A 20,327-nucleotide genomic window follows, 5' to 3' on the forward strand; every position below is an offset into this window, starting at 1 on the left:
GATGGAAAGGTGCCACCACTGTCACTCTCCACTTAGTAGAGCAAATGAATGGGATCTGTACAGTAGTAAGCTAGACTGTTCTTCCATTCTTCCACGCTGCTGTTGATGATGGCTTTAAAACTTCTTCAGGATCGGTGGGTCGATTGAGCTAAAGTAGGCTAATGCGATTAGCATGAGATTGAAGGTAATGAGAACATTTCCCAGGACACAGACATATCTGATATTGGCAGAAAGCTATCTGCACTGTCCAATTTACAGTAGCTATTACAGTGAAATAATACCATGCTATTGTTTGAGGAGAGTGCACAGTTTTGAACTTAATAAGTTATTAATAAACAAGTTAGGCACATTTGGGCAGTCTTGATACAACATTTGAAGATAAATGCAATGATTCATTTGCCCAGTCTAAAACTTTGCACATACATTGCTACCATCTAGTGGCCAAAACATAAATTGATCCTGGGCTGGAATAATACATTATGGCCTTTCACTTGCATTTCAAAGATGATGGTACATAAAATTACAAAAAAAACATTCTTTGAACTATCTTTTACCAGATCTAATGTGTTGTATTATCCTACATTCATCAAACGTATCCAGAATTGCTTCAGACATGAGAAACTAGCAGAGTCATGTGCACGTTTCATATAAATTCACGCACACGTTTTAATATTTTTGGAGCATGTTTATTAATTTGTGAACTCGTTTTATAAATCATAAGCACGTTATATTTCTTGTGTTTAAAATAAAAATCTCAGTCAATGTCACCTCCAGGGCTCTGTAGTTTACACATTGTTTTGGTCGTTGATTTAAAAAAGATATTTTTTAAAAGCTTTCTTTTTCTCTCAACTACAGATACTGTTAAAACAAGTTAAAAACAACAACAATTAAGTTTAATATTTCAAGTATTTCATTGTCAAAGATTACTCTACTCAGATTGTGTTTGCTGTAAATATATTTTTTGATAATTAACTTGAAAAATATATATTTTTTAAGCTCCTTTTCATGTTCATCATAGTTTCAAAGGCAAAACCGACCCTAGATCAGCACTCCTACTCTAATTTACGACTCTACCCTAGCATGGCTCTACCAACTGCTGGGACTACCGATATGATCCTGGGTAGTTTGGTTCCTGGATGCCGATTGGTTGAAACAACATTTCAGAAGTGTGTACTGTATATCAGACAAAAAAAGGCAGTGTAGAACACCATTGCTCATCATGCATTGCTGTGATAAGGTGCGTCTAGGTGATAGGTGTAGGAGTCAGGCGCAGGAGAGCAGGAATGCCTGAGAAGCATGTTTTAATAAGACAGTCCACCAACACTGGAATGGCACAATCGAAAAGGACAACGCCCTCGTAACAGAGAACCCGTGCAAACGCACGGAGGAACAAACACAGTTCTGACACTATATACACTTACGTAACCGTGAAAACAAATAACACCGAGCACATCACATAAAAAGACTAATCCCGCACAAACTTAGGCAGGCAACAGGTTACCCTTATACACACAGAAATTAACGCAAATGAAACCAGGTGTGAAAAAGAACCAAAGACAAAACAAACAGAAAAGGAAAAATGGATTGTTGGGGAGAGGAGTTACCTTCGGTAGAAGTCGTGACAATTGCTCTGATCATTTTGAAAAGTTTGCCGCCAAAAATGTATTTTCCTATGAATGAAGTCGCACAAAATGTGTGTATTTTCCTAAAAATTAAATCGCTAAAAAAGGAGTGTCTTTTCACATGAATGAATCCACACAAAAACGCAAAAAAACATATGAAATCTGCTGAAATAGTTTTTGTTCATATTTGCACAAATTGAGTGTGAGATTGTGTTGGTATATCAGACAATAAAGCACGGGTATGACGCAAAATTACTTTTTTACTTTTCTATTGATGTTGGTAGCCAGTTTATAATAGCAATAAGGCACCTCGGGGGTTTGTGGTTTATGGCCAATATACCACCGCTAATGGCTGTATCCAGGAACTCTGTGTTGTGTCGTACTTAAGAACAGTCCTTAACCGTGGTACAGTATATAGGCCAATATACCACAGCTAAGGGCTGTATCCAGGAACTCTGCGTTGTGTCGTGCTTAAGAACAGTCCTTAGCCGTGGTACAGTATATAGGCCAATATACCACAGCTAAGGGCTCTATCCAGGAACTCTGCGTTGTGTCGTGCTTAAGAACAGTCCTTAACCGTGGTACAGTATATAGGCCAATATACCACAGCTAAGGGCTGTATCCAGGAACTCTGCATTGTGTCGTGCTTAAGAACAGTCCTTAGCCGTGGTACAGTATATAGGCCAATATACCACAGCTAAGGGCTGTATCCAGGAACTCTGCGTTGTGTCGTGCTTAAGAACAGTCCTTAGCTGTTGTACAGTATATAGGCCAATATACCACAGCTAACGGCTGTATCCAGGAACTCTGCGTTGTGTCGTGCTTAAGAACAGTCCTTAGCCGTGGTACAGTATATAGGCCAATATACCACAGCTAAGGGCTGTATCCAGGAACTCTGCGTTGTGTCGTGCTTAAGAACAGTCCTTAGCCGTGGTACAGTATATAGGCCAATATACCACACCCCCTCTGACCTTATTGCTTAATTATAGCACTTAGTTTTAAAATACGGGTCCAGATATACAAGGTTTGTGTTAAACTTGTTGTGTTTAGGTTTTCTTGGTTCCGGGTTAGTTCTGTTCAGGTTTTCTTGGTTCTGGGTTTGTAATGTTCAGGTCTTCTTGGTTCTGGGTTGGTTGTATTCAGGTCTTCTTGGTTCTGGGTTAATTCTGTTCAGGTCTTTTTGGTTCGGGGTTAGTTCTGTTCAGGTTTTCTTGGTTCTGTAATGTTCCGGTCTTCATGGTTCTGGAATTGTTGACTGTGCTGTAGAGAACAGATGGGTTCTACTCAGATGCTTGTGTTGCTGTGGGTCTGAAGCAGAGAAACAGAAATGAAACAAAGTCTGCGTCCCAAATGGTGGCACCCTATACCTTTTAAAGTGCACTACTTTGACAAGGAACTGTGGGGCTCACTAAATAGGGAATAGGCTGCCATTTGGAACACAAGGAACATTTCCTTAAAACCATCATCAAATCACTCCCTCATTATAGACATGTAATTGTATTGAGATGTCCATTGCTGGGTTGGTATTTTTGGGAATAGACAAGTGTTAGGAAATGACATCACTAGTAGTCACTAGGGGTCAACTGTTTTGCGTATTGATGACATCTCCTACAATAAGCAGCAGCATATGAATGACCTTAATGCAGAATATGGTCACCAGGTGGCAGCACTGGGGAGGTTGAATTTCACAGCAGAGTACTGGACATCTTCTTCCTGTTTCTGGGATTGAGACAGTTGGACGGTGGAGTACAGAGGCACTTCCTGGTTTTTGGAGTGAGAGAAGTGGACGCTGGCATAGTGAATGTCATCCTGGTTGTCTGTTGGGTTGTCTGTAGGGCTCATAGCCATGATTGAGACGTTGTCATACACTGGACTAGAGTCTCCCTGATGGGAAGAGTGGACAGACAACATGAGGAAGAATATGTTCCACAAAGAATACACAGTCATCTTCTGATTCCAACAGACTCACCTGTCTATCGTCTGCTGTGTCTCTTGTGTCAGAGGTGGATTTGGAGGCCTTCTTCCTGTTTTGCACATTAATTTATTAATAAATGAATTAATTAATGAAGTTAACAAAAAAACAGAGTGCTACATTTAAATAATGAACAACATAAAAATGTGCATTTTCACTCACCTGAACCACATGAGTCCAGAGAAACAGAGGATGAGAACCAGAACAACAACTATGATTCCTACAGCTGCAGTCAGAACTGAGGTTTGTTTCCCTATAATATAATATAGATGATATGAGTACATTGCATGATATAATATACTAAAAATATACTTAAATACAGGACATTAATGCAATACTTGTTAAAGGAATCTTATAACCCCATATATATAAACTAAGGTGTAATAATCCAAAGTATATTGATTAAGATTAGATTGAAACATGTAGCTTTGTATTGAAGATATAACTTTACCTGCTACAATGATCATCAGAGTTGTAGAGTTATTAGATGCTATTGTATTCTGGGCCTCACAGTAGTATTCTCCTCTGTCCTCAGAGATGATGTTAGTGATGCTGTAACTCTGTCCTGATGCTTTTGGTGAGGTTACGTTCTTCTTGTACCAGGTGTATTTGTCCACAGGTGGGTTGGCATCACTGCTGCAGGTCAGAGTCACTGAACTGCCCTCCACTATTTCACCAGAGGGACTGACTGACACTGAGGTGTTCTTTGAGCCATCTGGTAAAATAAAATTTGCCAGAGCATTAAAACAGTAGTTATATTATATTACAACTTCACATCACATGTCATGTCAAAATGAAATTCTCTAAGAACTATCTAGAACTAAACATCAACAATAACACATTTGGAGATGCTGGCCTACTTTTTTTCAATACTACGTTTTTGCAACGTTAGCATTCCTATACTGAGCTGTATTTTACTCAAATTTCACATCGATGTTGATAGTCTCAGCCCTCCCTGTCTTCATCCCATTCCAGGCCTCACAGTAGTACTCTCCAGTGTCAGATGACTTGATTTGATTGAAGACATGATGTGGTACTGTGTTCTGATTGGAGATACTCTGATAGTGACCTCCATTCTTCCTGTACAACCAGGTGTAACTCTGGACAGGTGGGTTGGCATCACTGCTGCAGGTCAGAGTCACTGAACTGCCCTCCACTATTTCACCAGAGGGACTGACTGACACTGAGGTGTTCCTTGGTCCATCTGATGTAAAAGACAGTGGATTTAAAAAGAGAACAAATTAGGTAAGTTGTAAATATTACATACATGTTCCACAATTGTACTTTTCCACAAAATAACTTTTAGATTTACGCTCTTATTGAAGATGAACGTTTCAAGGATTTATGGACATTAGTCTCACAACCTGAAACAACACTGTATTCATATGAAATTTGTATAAAAAAGTCCACACTCACACACTGCAGGAGAGAGGAGATCCTCATGGCCTTTTACAGCACAGGAGTAACTGTCTGCATCACTAAAGGAGCCTGAGTACAGGCTGGAAGTGTCCTCCTTTACTTTGTGTCCGTTCTTGTACCAGATGTAGGTGGGGTTGTCAGTCAGAGTACAGGTGGTGCTACAGGTCAGTGTCTTATCCTGATGTCCACCAGTCACCTTCACCTGAATACCTGGAGAAAAAACAATATCACTGTAAATCCTTTTATCACTGACTTATCACTCTAATACAAAGATGGAAGAAATCCTATGTTATACAGACATAAATACAAACCATTTTTCCTGAACTAAATGGAATTCAACAGTATCGCTTTATTGAATGTTACTGTACCTGTGACAGACAGAGTGACTCCAGGACTTCCAGAATATTTCCCTCCTTCTTGATCTGTTAATAATCTGAACCTGTATGTAGCTGAGTCTCTCTCTCTCAGGTCTGTGATTTTCAGGGTACAGTCTTTCTTCTTATCCCCATGATACTCCACGCGACCTTCATACTTTGGGTCTTGGACTAGATTGTTAGGTTCTTTACCAGTCCCCCATTCAGTGAACCAGAGTGTTGTTTTGACTTTACCACTGGGATATGTGTAAGAGCAGGTCAGCTCCACTGTTGACCCCTTCAAGGTACAGATACTCTGAGGGGTGTAAGTCACACTCCATCCTTTCTGACCCAGTACCACTGAAACACAGTCACACAAGGGTATTACATAAAATCAATATTTTGTTGCCATAGTTATGAATGGAAACCATAGATAAGCGTCACTCAGTGAGTTGTGAAAGATAACTATTTAAAGGGAAGTTGAGATGCCTAACAGAACACACCAGAACAATAAAACGGAAATGTCATTTTAACATTTTACAAATGTCTGTAGATTGACAAACATGTAAGATATGAATGAGACCATACCTGTCACAGACCAGAGAAAGACCACCAACACACTTCCTGCTGTTCTCAAGGCCATTGTTGCATCTCCCACCCTGCAGTCTTAGAAACATGAACAACAACTCACTCTATAGCTGGTGAATAACTCCACCTAATACATTGAAGTATAAACTGTAAATGGGGTACAGGGCCTCATTACTGAAAATGAATCAGGCTCATATTGTGTTGTGTTGTATTGTGCTAAATGGTTGTCTATGTGAATACTGTCTGTCTGTAAGTCTATTGCACTATGTATGTAATGTGTGTGATGTGTTGCATGTCTGTCTACGTCTGTCTATTTAAGATGACATGTATGAGGCAGAAAACCATTTATCTAATGGATACGGTAAAGTCATCATCATCAACAACAACAACAACTTATTGAACAGATCTGTAGTATTGTAAACACATATCCGATCAGATCCACTGAAATAGGAGGAAAAATGTTCAATCCTCAGGTCAGTCAAGCTGTACCAAGACTGATCACCAGGCTCAATGATAGCTCCTATCATGCACGCACACACACACACACACACACACACACACACACACACACACACACACTGACAGACGATCAGACCAGTATATCGGAAAAGGAAGATTACTGTATTAGATTGGGTCCTACATTTCTATAATGGACAAAATGTCCCCCATTTCCACTTTTATATAAATACAGAACCATGTTAACAATATGTTGACTATTCTATATGGAATGTTTATAATATCTTAGAATGTGTTGTCTTGTCCCTCTGAGTACTACATGGAACAGGTCAAAGTTCCATTTACATTTGGTCAGTTCCATGATGTATTCTACAAACCCATTCGATTTACACTCCTCATCAGCTGCATCAAAGTGGTACTGAAGGTTCCAGTGTTCTAGAGTTGAGCTCCTCCTACTGGCATCTCAACATTACTGCACCATCCTAATAATAATGTCATCAATAATGTTGGGCTAATAACAACATTACAAACTGGAAAGGAATCAGATAGAATGGTGAAACACAACACTGGCTACTTGACTAAGTCACATAGAAGCACATAGAAGCACACAAACACTGATGTCTGTAGTACAACATGCCTCTATCATATTATGTTACACTGTTGACCCTTGTGTACAGTACTGGTAGTAGCATTAGTTAGCAGAGACATCAGTATGATCATTACCATAGTCTGCTGTATTGACTGCTGCTGTCCATATACTGTATAGTCTAATGTAGCCTGATATCCATCAATAGTCTAATGTAGCCTGTTGTCATGACGTTTGCCTGGGGGTAGGTTTATGACAGTCATAAAAACCTCTTCCCCCCTTTTTCCTCTCTACCCTACTGATGTTACATTTGAAAACACTTAGTTAACATTGAGATTCTGGGAACATCAGTAGGTGGGGGGAAATGAACTATATTCTGGTAATCCGACCAATTGAACATATGCGGTGGTACTTAATGAATATGATGTCAGTTCGGTTGTCATCTGAGACATTCTCATCAATGATCAGATGACATAAACTCTACAGTGGAAAGTCTACACATCAGAGTTATCGGAGTTATCGGATTCACATGGAATTGTTGTTCAATTTAAATGTTTGAATATGAAACTATTCGTGATGGGATGAAATGTGATTTTATCTTCTAAAATGTCAGAATTGGGTTTTCATTAGTGAATTAGGCCCGACTCAGTGGCCCGCCCACTTGAAGAGACATAGGTTGTAAACTATGAAACACACCCCTTTTCTCCCTCCACTATATAAGCCCTTGACGAAAATGTAACCTCCTGTTCCAAGTACGTGAGGTCTGCAGCCTCTGCGTTAAAAGGACGAACATATCAACTACAGAACTAAGCCTACCCCAGTGTAAGCTTTGGTTGCGAACTCTTAGTCACTACAGAAATGATACCTCCTAGCCGTTGAGTTAGCAACCGCAGCTGCAAACGAGGGTTAGGAAGGAACAGACAGAGTATCTCGTCTATCACACAACGATGTTACTACAACATATTCAATTGACCACCAGAGACATTCTTCAAAGGACTCGGTTTGGCAACACGGCCTTCCTTCTACCACCGACCTACCGAAGTGCAGCTCAGAGTAAATATTTATTGCAGTTTCCTTTTCCAAATGGGCGATAATTTAGAATGCATAAGATACTGTATTTACGATAGCACAGCTTCTACCTTTGTCCCTCAGTCTTCCCGCTCTTTCACTCAAACCCAGCCCTTGTCTTTTGTGTAACCAGCTGTCATATCTGTTCCGCCCGCTAGGGACGTTTTCCTTCATGACGTCATTTGTAATCAAGGTATGATTCATTATGTGTATATGTAATTCTGTGTGATTAGTTAGGTATTTAGTAAATAAATAATTAAACCCAATTTTGTATTGCTGATTCAACTTTTTAGCCAGGGTTCGTGAAGATAACCAAGAATTTACAACTTTCAGATGAGACTGAATTAAGTGAACGATTATTATTGACTGCTATTGATGTAAAATATTACTAGGTCTTTAAGAGTTTATTCAGAAGATAACAGCTCTATACAGTGGGGCAAAAAAGTATTTAGTCAGCCACCAATTGTGCAAGTTCTCCCACTTAAAAAGATGAGAGGCCTGTAATTTTCATCATAGGTACACTTCAACTCTGACAGACAAAATGAGGGAAAAAAATCCTGAAAATCACATTGTAGAATTTTTAATGAATTTATTTGCAAATTATGGTGGAAAATAAGTATTTGGTCACCTACAAACAAGCAAGATTTCTGGCTCTCACAGACCTGTAACTTCTTCTTTAAGAGGCTCCTCTGTCCTCCACTCGTTACCTGTATTAATGGCACCTGTTTGAACTTGTTATCAGTATAAAAGACACCTGTCCACAACCTCAAACAGTCACACTCCAAACTCCACTATGGCCAAGACCAAAGCGCTGTCAAAGGACACCAGAAACAAAATTGTAGACCTGCACCAGGCTGGGAAGACTGAATCTGCAATAGGTAAGCAGCTTGATTTGAAGAAATCAACTGTGGGAGCAATTATTAGGAAATGGAAGACATACAAGACCACTGATAATCTCCCTCGATCTGGGGCTCCACGCAAGATCTCACCCCGTGGGGTCAAAATGATCACAAGAACGGTGAGCAAAAATCTCAGAACCACATGGGGGGACCTAGGGAATGACCTGCAGAGAGCTGGGACCAAAGTAACAAAGCCTACCATCAGTAACACACTCCGCCGCCAGGGACTCAAATCCTGCAGTGCCAGACGTGTCCCCCTGCTTAAGCCAGTACATGTCCAGGCCCGTCTGAAGTTTGCTAGAGAGCATTTGGATTATCCAGAAGTAGATGGGGAGAATGTCATATGGTCAGATGAAACCAAAATAGAACTCTTTGGTAAAAACTCAACTCGTCGTGTTTGAAGGACAAAGAATGCTGAGTTGCATCCAAAGAACACCATACCTACTGTGAAGCATGGGGGTGGAAACATCATGCTTTGGGGCTGTTTTTCTGCAAAGGGACCAGGACGACTGATCCGTGTAAAGGAAAGAATGAATGGGGCCATGTATTGTGAGAATTTGAGTGAAAACCTCCTTCCATTAGCAAGGGCACCGAAAATGAAATATGGCTGGGTCTTTCAGCATGACAATGATCCCAAACACACCGCCTGGGCAACGAAGGAGTGGCTTCGTAAGAAGCATTTCAAGGTCCTGGAGTGGCCTAGCCAGTCTCCAGATCTCAACCCATAGAAAATCTTTGGAGGGAGTTGAAAGTCCGTGTTGCCCTGCAACAGACCCAAAACATCACTGCTCTAGGGGAGATCTGCATGGAGGAATGGGCCAAAATACCAGCAACAGTGTGTGAAAACCTTGTGAAGACTTACAGAAAACGTTTGACCTCTGTCATTGCCAATAAAGGGTATATAACAAAGTATTGAGATAAACATTTGTTATTGACCAAATACTTATTTTCCACCATAATTTGCAAATTAATTCATTATAAATCCTACAATGTGATTTTCTGGATTTTTTTTCTCATTTTGTCTGTCATAGTTGAAGTGTACCTATGATGATACTTTTTTGCCTCACTGTAAATACAGTTTTGTGGTGCCCGACTAAGATTACAGTCTAATGTAGCCTGTAATCCATATATAGTCTAATGTAACCTGTTATCCATATATAGTCTAATGTAGCCTGTTATACATATATAGTCTAGTGTAGCCTGTAATCCATATATATTCTAATGTAGCCTGTTATGCATATATAGTCTAATGTAGCCTGTTATCCATATATATAGTCTAATTTAGCCTGTTATCCATATATAGTCTAGTGTAGCCTGTAATCCATATATATTCTAATGTAGCCTGTTATCCATATATAGTCTAATGTAGCCTGTTATCCATGTATAGTCTAATTTAGCCTGTTATCCATATATAGTCTAATGTAGCCTTGTTACGGGATTCCTCCTGGGAAGGAGAGGCGGACCAAAATGCAGCGTGGTTATAATTCATGGTTCTTTAATAATGAAACGATACATGAATAAACTACAAAACAATAGACGTGGAAAAACCGAAACAGCCCTATCTTGTACAACAAAGACAGGAAACAATCACCCACAAAACCCAACCTACAAACAGGCGACCTAAATATGGTTCCCAATCAGAGACAATGACTAAAACCTGCCTCTGATTGAGAACCATATCAGGCCAAACACAGAAACAGACAAACTAGACACACAACATAGAATGCCCACTCAGATCACACCCTGACCAACCAAAACATAGAAACATACAAAGCAAACTATGGTCAGGTTGTGACAAGCCTGTTATCCATATATAGTCTAATTTAGCCAGATACTGTAAAGTGCATATAAAGTGCTTATCATGTCCATATAAAGAAGCATTTACATATTAGAACAAATAACTAGTAAATTAATAGGATCTCTGTGTAAAGAACTATTTTAATGATTCAGGAGGCCTGTAATAGGTCTATCTAGGACAGGAAGGTAAAACAGGAATGTGATGCTGAGTGTTCTCTACCAACAAAACCACATCCCACTACCACTGTGTCTCATGTTAATACTACTCCTAAACACAACCCACCATCACTGTGTCTCATGTTAATACTACTCCTAAACACAACCCACCATCTGTCACGTTCTGACCTCTATTTCCTTTGTTTTTGTATTTATTTAGTATGGTCAGGGCGTGAGTTGGGTGGGCAGTCTATGTTTGTTTTTCTATGTTTTGGTCTAGTTCTATGTTCGGCCTGATATGGTTCTCAATCAGAGGCAGGTGTTCGTCATTGTCTCTGATTGGGAACCATATTTAGGTAGCCTGGGTTTCACTGTGTGTTTGTGGGTGATTGTTCCTGTCTATGTGTTTTCACCAGATAGGCTGTTTAGGTTTTCGTTACGTTCATCACGTTCTTTATTTTGTAGTGTTTGTATTGATTCGTGTTTTACGTTTGTTCATTAAAACATGGATCGCAATCTACACGCTGCATTTTGGTCCGACTCTCCTTCTCACGAAGAAAACCGTTACAGAATCACCCACCACAACAGGACCAAGCGGTGTGGTAATGGGCAAAGGAGAAAGCAGCAGCAGGAGCAGCGCGAGGAGGTATGGACATGGGAGGACGAATTAGACGGTAAAGGACCTTGGGCTCAGCCAGGAGAATATCGCCGCCCCAAGGAAGAACGGGAGGCGGCGAAAGCGGAGAGGCGCTGGTACGAGGAGGCAGCGCGGCGTCGTGGATGGAAGCCCGGGAGTCAGCCCCAAAAATTTCTTGGGGGGGGGGCTAACAGGGAGTATGGCTACGCCAGGTAGGAGACCTGAGCCAACTTCCTGTGGTTACCGGGGGGCTAGAGAGACCGGGCAGGCACCGTGTTATGCTGTGGAGCGCACGGTGTCCCCAGTGCGGGTGCACAGCCCGGTGCGGTACATTCCAGCTCCGCGTATCGGCCGGGCTAGAGTGGGCATCGAGCCAAGTGCCATGAAGCCGGCTCTACGCATCTGGTCTCCAGTGCGTCTCCTTGGGCCGGCTTACATGGCACCAGCCTTGCGCACGGTGTCCCCGGTTCGCCTGCATAGCCCAGTGCGGGCTATTCCACCTCGCCGCACTGGCAGGGCGACCGGGACCATTCAACCGGGTAAGGTTGGGCAGGCTCGGTGCTCAAGAGCTCCAGTGCGCCTGCACGGCCCGGTCTATCCGTCACGCCCTCCGGTGGCAGCTCCCCGTACCAGGCTGTCTCTCCGGCCCATCCGTCCAGAGCCTTCCTCCTCTCCAGCTCTGCCGGAGCCTCCCGCCTGTCCGGCGCCTCTGCCGGAGCCTCCCGCCTGTCCGGCGCCTCTGCCGGAGCCTCCCGCCTGTCCGGCGCCGCTGCCGGAGCCTCCCGCCTGTCCGGCGCCTCTGCCGGAGCCTCCCGCCTGTCCGGCGCCTCTGCCGGAGCCTCCCGCCTGTCCGGCGCCTCTGCCGGAGCCTCCCGCCTGTCCGGCGCCTCTGCCGGAGCCTCCCGCCTGTCCGGCGCCTCTGCCGGAGCCTCCCGCCTGCCCGGCGCCTCTGCCGGAGCTTCCCGTCTGCCCGGCGCCTCTGCCAGAGCTTCGCGTCTGCCCGGCGCCATCGGAGCCTCCCGTCTGCCCAGCGCCGCCAGCGCCGCCCGTCTGCCCAGCGCCGCCAGCGCCGCCCGTCTGCCCAGCGCCGCCAGCGCCGCCCGTCTGCCCAGCGCCGCCCGTCTGCCCAGCGCCGCCAGCGCCGCCCGTCTGCCCAGCGCCGCCAGCGCCGCCCGTCTGCCCAGCGCCGCCAGCGCCGCCCGTCTGCCCAGCGCCGCCAGCGCCGCCCGTCTGCCCAGCGCCGCCAGCGCCGCCCGTCTGCCCAGCGCCTCTGCCTCTCCGCCTCCCGGAGCCTCCCGCCTGTCCGGCGCCTCTGCCGGAGCCTCCCGCCTGCCCGGCGCCTCTGCCGGAGCTTCCCGTCTGCCCGGCGCCTCTGCCAGAGCTTCGCGTCTGCCCGGCGCCATCGGAGCCTCCCGTCTGCCCAGCGCCGCCCGTCTGCCCAGCGCCGCCAGCGCCGCCCGTCTGCCCAGCGCCGCCAGCGCCGCCCGTCTGCCCAGCGCCGCCCGTCTGCCCAGCGCCGCCCGTCTGCCCAGCGCCGCCAGCGCCGCCCGTCTGCCCAGCGCCGCCAGCGCCGCCCGTCTGCCCAGCGCCGCCAGCGCCGCCCGTCTGCCCAGCGCCGCCAGCGCCGCCCGTCTGCCCAGCGCCGCCAGCGCCGCCCGTCTGCCCAGCGCCGCCAGCGCCGCCCGTCTGCCCAGCGCCGCCAGCGCCGCCCGTCTGCCCAGCGCCGCCAGCGCCGCCCGTCTGCCAGGAGCCGCCAATGCCGCCCGTCAGCCAGGGGCCGCCAGTGCCGCCAGTCAACCAGGGGCCACCAGTGCCGCCAGTCAGCCCAGCGCCAGCGCCGCCAGTCAACCAGGGGCCGCCAGTGCCGCCAGTCAGCCAGGGGCCGCTAGAGCCCCTCCGCCCGGAGCAGCTGTCCCTCTGTCCCGAGCAGCTGTCCCTCTGTCCCGAGCAGCTGTCCCTCTGTCCCGAGCAGCTGTCCCTCTGTCCCGAGCAGCTGTCCCTCTGTCCCGAGCAGCTGTCCCTCTGTCCCGAGCAGCTGTCCCTCTGTCCCGAGAAGCTGCCCCTCTGTCCCAAGCAGCCCCTCTGTCCAGTGGGGTCATTGAGAGGGGTGGGCATGGTGAGTAAGCCACGGAGGCGGACAATAAGGCGGACTGAGACAATGGCGAAGTGGGGTCCGCGTCCCGCGCCAGAGCCGCCACCGCGGACAGACGCCCACCCAGACCCTCCCCTATAGGTCAAGGTTTTGCGGCCGGAGTCCGCACCTTTGGGGGGGGGGTACTGTCACGTTCTGACCTCTATTTCCTTTGTTTTTGTATTTATTTAGTATGGTCAGGGCGTGAGTTGGGTGGGCAGTCTATGTTTGTTTTTCTATGTTTTGGTCTAGTTCTATGTTCGGCCTGATATGGTTCTCAATCAGAGGCAGGTGTTCGTCATTGTCTCTGATTGGGAACCATATTTAGGTAGCCTGGGTTTCACTGTGTGTTTGTGGGTGATTGTTCCTGTCTATGTGTTTTCACCAGATAGGCTGTTTAGGTTTTCGTTACGTTCATCACGTTCTTTATTTTGTAGTGTTTGTATTGATTCGTGTTTTACGTTTGTTCATTAAAACATGGATCGCAATCTACACGCTGCATTTTGGTCCGACTCTCCTTCTCACGAAGAAAACCGTTACACCATCACTGTGTCTCATGTTAATACTACTCCTAAACACAACCCACCATCACTGTCTCATGTTAATACTACTCCTAAACACAACCCACTATCATTGTGTCTCATGTTAATACTACTCCTAAACACAACCCACCATCACTGTCTCATGTTAATACTACTCCTAAACACAACCCACCATCACTGTGTCTCATGTTAATACTACTCCTAAACACAACCCACCATCACTGTGTCTCATGTTAATACTACTCCTAAACACAACCCACCATCACTGTCTCATGTTAATACTACTCCTAAACACAACCTATCATTATGTCTCATGTTAATACTACTCCTAAACACAGCCCACCATCACTGTCTCATGTTAATACTACTCCTAAACACAACCCACCATCACTGTGTCTCATATTAATTCTACTCCTAAACCTTTTACAAAACATTCACTCAATCACTCTTACAGTCCCCACTATAATGTACTCTTCTCAAACCGACACGTGTATGTGAGAATCTTACCTTATTAGGCTCACATTTTGCAGGCAAAAATATTACTGTATAAGCAACATGTACAGGATATATCTCTCAATCAAATGTTCAAAAAAGTATCCACTATCTACCACTGTCTGAGCCCTTAAAATAACATGCAAACCTCTCCACCACAGTCTACCACTCTCAGAACCCTCACAAGAACATGCAAACCTCTCCACCACAGTCTACTACTCTTAGAACCCTCACAAGAACATGCAAACCTCTCCACCACAGTCTACCACTCTCAGAACCCTCACAAGAACATGCAAACCTCTCCACCACAGTCTACCACTCTCAGAACCCTCACAAGAACATGCAAACCTCTCCACCACAGTCTACTACTCTCAGAACCCTCACAAGAACATGCAAACCTCTCCACCACAGTCTACTACTCTCAGAACCCTCACAAGAACATGCAAACCTCTCCACCACAGTCTACTACTCTCAGAACCCTCACAAGAACATGCAAAAGTCTGATACATGAAACCACTTATACAGTATATCTCCCAATCAGATTCATATGCAAAAATACATCTACAGAGTAAACTGTACATAACAGAAAAACAAAAACAACATCATTTCCTATAGCATCGCCATGCCCATAACAGAGGATTATGGTTCATGGCTATAGACAAATAATAAATTATACATATTTTAAGATATTGTCAAGCATACTTACAGGGTGAAGGGGAGAGAGGTCTTGTAATGAACTATCTGTCAGTCTGAGGAAACAGACACTGACTGTGAGGTATGAGGTCTGTGGTTGACACAACTTGGAAGTTGTGAAAGACCATAGAGTTGGATAAAAGGCACACTAGCTACCAAGGCTGTTTAAGCACATGGGCATAACATTGTTTGCATCCTTTCAGTTTGTTTATCGACTGTCATTAAAATCATGGAGGTTGAAGAAGAAGAAATGTACTACTTTAAAATAGAGAGAGCCGTCAGTTAAGCTGCCGGTATTGTCACAGAACCCATCATGAAAAGATGCAAAGCCGTGCCCTCTATCCAACTCTATGTCAGGGACCAAGATGCTGATTCAGAGAGAGCTTCCTTCCTCATTCACACAACGCTGTGTTCAAGAGCATCAAAACTGTGACGTGTGACGGGTAAATTCTGACTGACTGACTGATCTACAAATCGGCTTGCATGATAAATAATTACCTTAGATTACTCATAGGTCAGTCAGTCTTGACTCGCCTTTAAAGTCGGCTGCAATGTCGAACACGGACACATTTACATGCTTGACAGCCATTATGTCATACAATATTATAATAACTGTGGAATACATTTAAAATCTTTTTCTTATTTTTAAGAATGACAGGCTAAACTGTAATATTTAAAAAAAAACATTTTGAATGAATTGTCTTAAACTTTGAGCTTATTTACAACATGATGCATAAATTACACTGAATCATACTTTATCTAAAGTAGGTAGAAATTCATAATTTTATGTAAAAAAAGTGTGATTACGGTATTAATATTCCTTCTCATTAATGCCATTGCTCAATAATGTCTGACAGCAATACAAGTACATCATTTCAACACATCAAGATAAACTTGGTCCAAGACTTTACACATTAAAAAGCTGTTGTCAATGTTATCAGTATCAGTCACTGAGAAAAGCACATTGTGTAATAAAAAAATATCTAAATGACAAAACCGCACAGAAAAAGAGCAGAAGCAAAATATATTTATCATCAATTTACATAATTATCAATACAAGGAAAGTTAATGCAACTGAACAACTGAACTCAAATGTTAAAACTATGGAAAACGTTCTGGATATGGTAACAATATGATAGCATGAGAATAAAGGTGTGAGGCCTAGCTTTGGTTTGATGCTGTAGCTCTTCAGTCCAATTCTGTTTTGGTTCTCTTCAGTCCAGGTTCTGTGATGGTTCTCTTCAGTCCAGGTTTTGTTTTGGTTATCTTCAGTCCAATTTCGGTTGTGGTTTTGTTCAGTCCAGGATCTCTTCAGTTCTCATAATTGGAGGGTTGAGCCTCTCTCTGAGGGTCTGTATCACTGGGGATGTCACGACTGCCGACTCCATTTGTTTTGTCTTGTTTTCCCGCACACCTGGTTTGCATCCCCTTATTACTCCAAGTGTATATTATCCTCTGTTCCCTCCATGTCTGTTCCCCCCATGTCACGTGTGTGACGCTACAGGCTGGTTGTGCGCCGGGTATTGTTGTACCCGTGGTTCTGTATTTTGTACCTTTTGTGTATTTGTGCCCTATTGCTTTTTTCCCTTGGGCAGGAGTGTTGAGACGCAGTTGCTTCCGGCTGTTTTTCCTCTGCCTGAATTGAGAAATGCTCGATCTTCCAGCAGTCAGTTTCCTTCCTAGGGTACCGCATTTCCACCTCAGGGGTGGAGAAGGAGAGTGACCTGATTTCAGCTGTGTGTAATTGGCCGACTCCCACCACGGTAAAGGAGGTGCAGCGGTTTCTAGGGTTTCCAATTACTACCGGAGGTTTATCTGTGGTTTTGGTCAGGTAGCAACTCCCATTACCTCACTGCTGAAATGGGTACGTTTGCAGTGGTTGGCTGAGGCGGACAGGGCTTTTGGTCACCTAAGGGCTCTGTTTACCTCAGCTCCCGTGCTGGCCCATCCGGATCCCTCTTTGGCGTTCACAGTGGAGGTGGACGAGTCCGAGGCTGGTATAGGAGCCGTGCTCTCTCAGCGCTCGGGCACGCCACCGAAGCTCCGCCCCTGTGCCTTCTTCTCGAGGAAGCTCAGCCCGGCAGAGCGAAACTATGATGTGGGCTACCGGGAGTTGTTGGCTGTTGTCAAGGCGTTGAAGGCGTGGAGACATTGGCTTGAGGGGGCTAAACACCCTTTTCAAATCTGGATGGACCACCGCACCATGGAGTTCATCCGGGCAGCGAGGAGACTGAATCTTCATCAGGCAAGGTGGGCCATGTTTTTACCCGTTTTGTTTTCACCCTTTCCTACAGGCCAAGTTCCCAGAATGTGAAGGCAGAAGCACTGTCCCGGCTGTATGACACAGAGGAGCGGCCCATGGATCCTACCCCCATACTCCTGGCCTCCTGCCTGGTGGCGCCGGTAGTATGGGATCTGGACGCGGGCATTGAACAGGCGTTACGTGCATAGCCCGCTCCCCTCCAGTGTCCCGCTGGGCGTCTGTACATTCCGTCTGCTGTCCGTGACCGGTTGATCTACTGGGCCTCCTACCCTCCTCTGGTCATCCAGGAATCGTTGTTTGATGCGCTGTTTGAGTGGGAAGTACTGGTGGCCTACCTTGGCCAATGATGTGAGGGTTTATGTTTCCTCCTGCTCGGTGAACCCAGTGTAAGGCTCCTAGGCACCTGCCCAGAGGTAAGCTACACCCCTTACCCGTTCCACAACGGCCATGGTCGCACCTGTCGGTCAATTTCATCACCAATCTCGCCTCCTCACAGGGAAACACCACGATCCTGGTCGTTGTGGATTGTTTCTCTAAGTCCTGCCATCTCCTCCCTCTGCCCATTCTCCCTACGGCCCTACAGACTCCGAAGGCCTTGTTAAGCGTCAGTTGGAGTGGTTGAATCGCGCTCTCTGGAGGGCTGAATCACGCTTCACCAGACCTAATCGCTCAACATCAGTCGTCAATCTCACTAATGCTGTTGTGGTTGAATGGAAGCAAGTCCCTGCAGAAATGTTCCAGAATTTAGTGGAAATCCTTCCCAGAAGATTGGAGGCTGTTATAGCAGCAAAGGGGGGACCAACTCCATATTAATGCCCATGATTTTGGAATTAAATGTTATGTGAGCAGGTATCCACATACTTTTGTTCATGTTGTGTATATATACTGAGTGTACAAAACATTAAGGACACCTTCCTAATAATGAGTTGCACCCCCCACTTTTGCCCTCAGAACAGCCTCAATTTGTCAGGGCATGGACTTACAAGGTGCCGAAAGCGTTCCACAGGGATGCTGGCCCATGTTGACTCCAATGCTTCCCACAGTTGTCCTTTGGGTGGTGGACCATTCTTGATATACACAGCGCTTGATGGGTGGCTACTTTGAAGAATCTCAAATATTAAATATATTTTGATTTGTTTAACACTTTTTTGGTTACTACATGATTCCATATGTGTTAGTCTTCACTATTATTCTACAATGTAAAACTAGTACAAATAAAGAAAAACCCTGGAATGAGTAAGTGTGTCCAAACTTTTGAATGGTACTGTATATAGTGTATAATGTGTATATTTATGGTGTATTATACAGGGCACATTTGAAAAAGAGACCTAGTTCTCAATATGTACTCCATGTTAAAATAAAGGTTAAATAAAATAAACAAACGTTATTTGGGTATGAGTATGATAAAAGGTACCTCTCCATGGGATCTCCATTCTCCCTTCTAACCCTCTATGTCCCCAAAGAGAGACACCTACCTTGGAAGGTCAGTGAACAGTTAGGGGGTCAAGAGCTACGCCATGTTGGAGACCATAGCACTCATTTCATATGACATCCCAATGTATTTCATTCTCACTAAACAATGATGTATTATATTCTCTAACTACTAGTTGGACAAAATGGTGGACTGTTATTCTTCGAAGAACAAAAGCCTTTAAACCATCAATAATCTCACTGCTTGTTCTGAATTTGTTAACTGTGAGATGTATTATTATCAATCATCGAACATTCCAGAATGTTCCATCTCTGTGTTCTGGAATGGAATGCCCTCGCTGACTGAATTACCCTCCACACTCCAAACATCCATGTTATGTCATATTGTGTCTGTGTGTTTTAGAAATGACAATGAATAATATTTAATGTAACTGGTTGTGTGTCTAGGTGCTGGATATTTTTTTATTTAACCTTTATTTAACTAGGCATGTCAGTTTAGAACAAATTCTTACTTTCAATGACAGCCTAGGAACAGTGGGTTAACTGCCTTGTCAGGGGTAGAACGTCAGATTTTTATCTTGTCAGCTCAGGGATTTGATCTTTCAACCTCTCGGTTACTGGTCCAATGCTCTAACCACTAGGCTACCTGTCGCCTATTGCTCCTTCTGAAAGTGTATATTTTGTGCATTCATGATGACGGTGATGAAGGTGAATTAACCACTATTGCTCTCCAAACCAATGTACATTTCTTATTTGTAGTTACTGTATGTACTGTACAGTAGAAGAGGTGTGATTTTGAAAGCTTTCCATTTAGTCTCCATTGAAGATAATGTTATGACAAGGTAATGTTACGGTGCGTGAATGAGGACCCAAAAGCGAATTAACGAAAACAGAGCTTCTTTAATAACAAAACATACGTAGGCTCAGATGGACCGGCAGATTCCGACAGGACAGGACAAGGTTGCAGCAAACATGACGATAGTCTGGTTCAGGCATGAATAACACAAACAAGAATCCGACAAAGACAGGAGCAGAAACAGAGAGAGATATAGAGGACTAATCAGAGGGAAAAAGGGAACAGGTGGGAAAAGGGGTGACGAGGTAGTTAGGAGGAGACAAGGAACAGCTGGGGGAAAGAGGGGGAGAAAAGGTAACCTAATAACGACCAGCAGAGGGAGACAGGGTGAAGGGAAAGGACAGAAACAAGACACAACATGACAAT

At 44.6% G+C, this 20,327-nt stretch overlaps 1 protein-coding gene across 1 annotated transcript in view; it reads right to left on the reverse strand.

Moving 5' to 3' along the window:
* The window catches only part of LOC110519431 (B-cell receptor CD22), an 87,445-nt gene extending 71,477 nt beyond the window's left edge, over positions 1–15,968 (reverse strand). Inside the window, exons 1-2 of the mRNA XM_036940079.1 lie at positions 15,425–15,968; positions 5,955–6,032 (exon numbers count right to left, since the gene is read on the reverse strand). Of these exons, the coding sequence (XP_036795974.1) occupies positions 5,955–6,009 (55 nt within the window). The 5' untranslated portion in view covers positions 6,010–6,032; positions 15,425–15,968. The remainder of the gene's footprint in view (positions 1–5,954; positions 6,033–15,424) is intronic.
* Positions 15,969–20,327: the final 4,359 nt, after the last annotated feature.

This window comes from Oncorhynchus mykiss, chromosome 13 (assembly GCF_013265735.2).
Source record: "Oncorhynchus mykiss isolate Arlee chromosome 13, USDA_OmykA_1.1, whole genome shotgun sequence".
Lineage (NCBI taxonomy): Eukaryota > Metazoa > Chordata > Actinopteri > Salmoniformes > Salmonidae > Oncorhynchus > Oncorhynchus mykiss.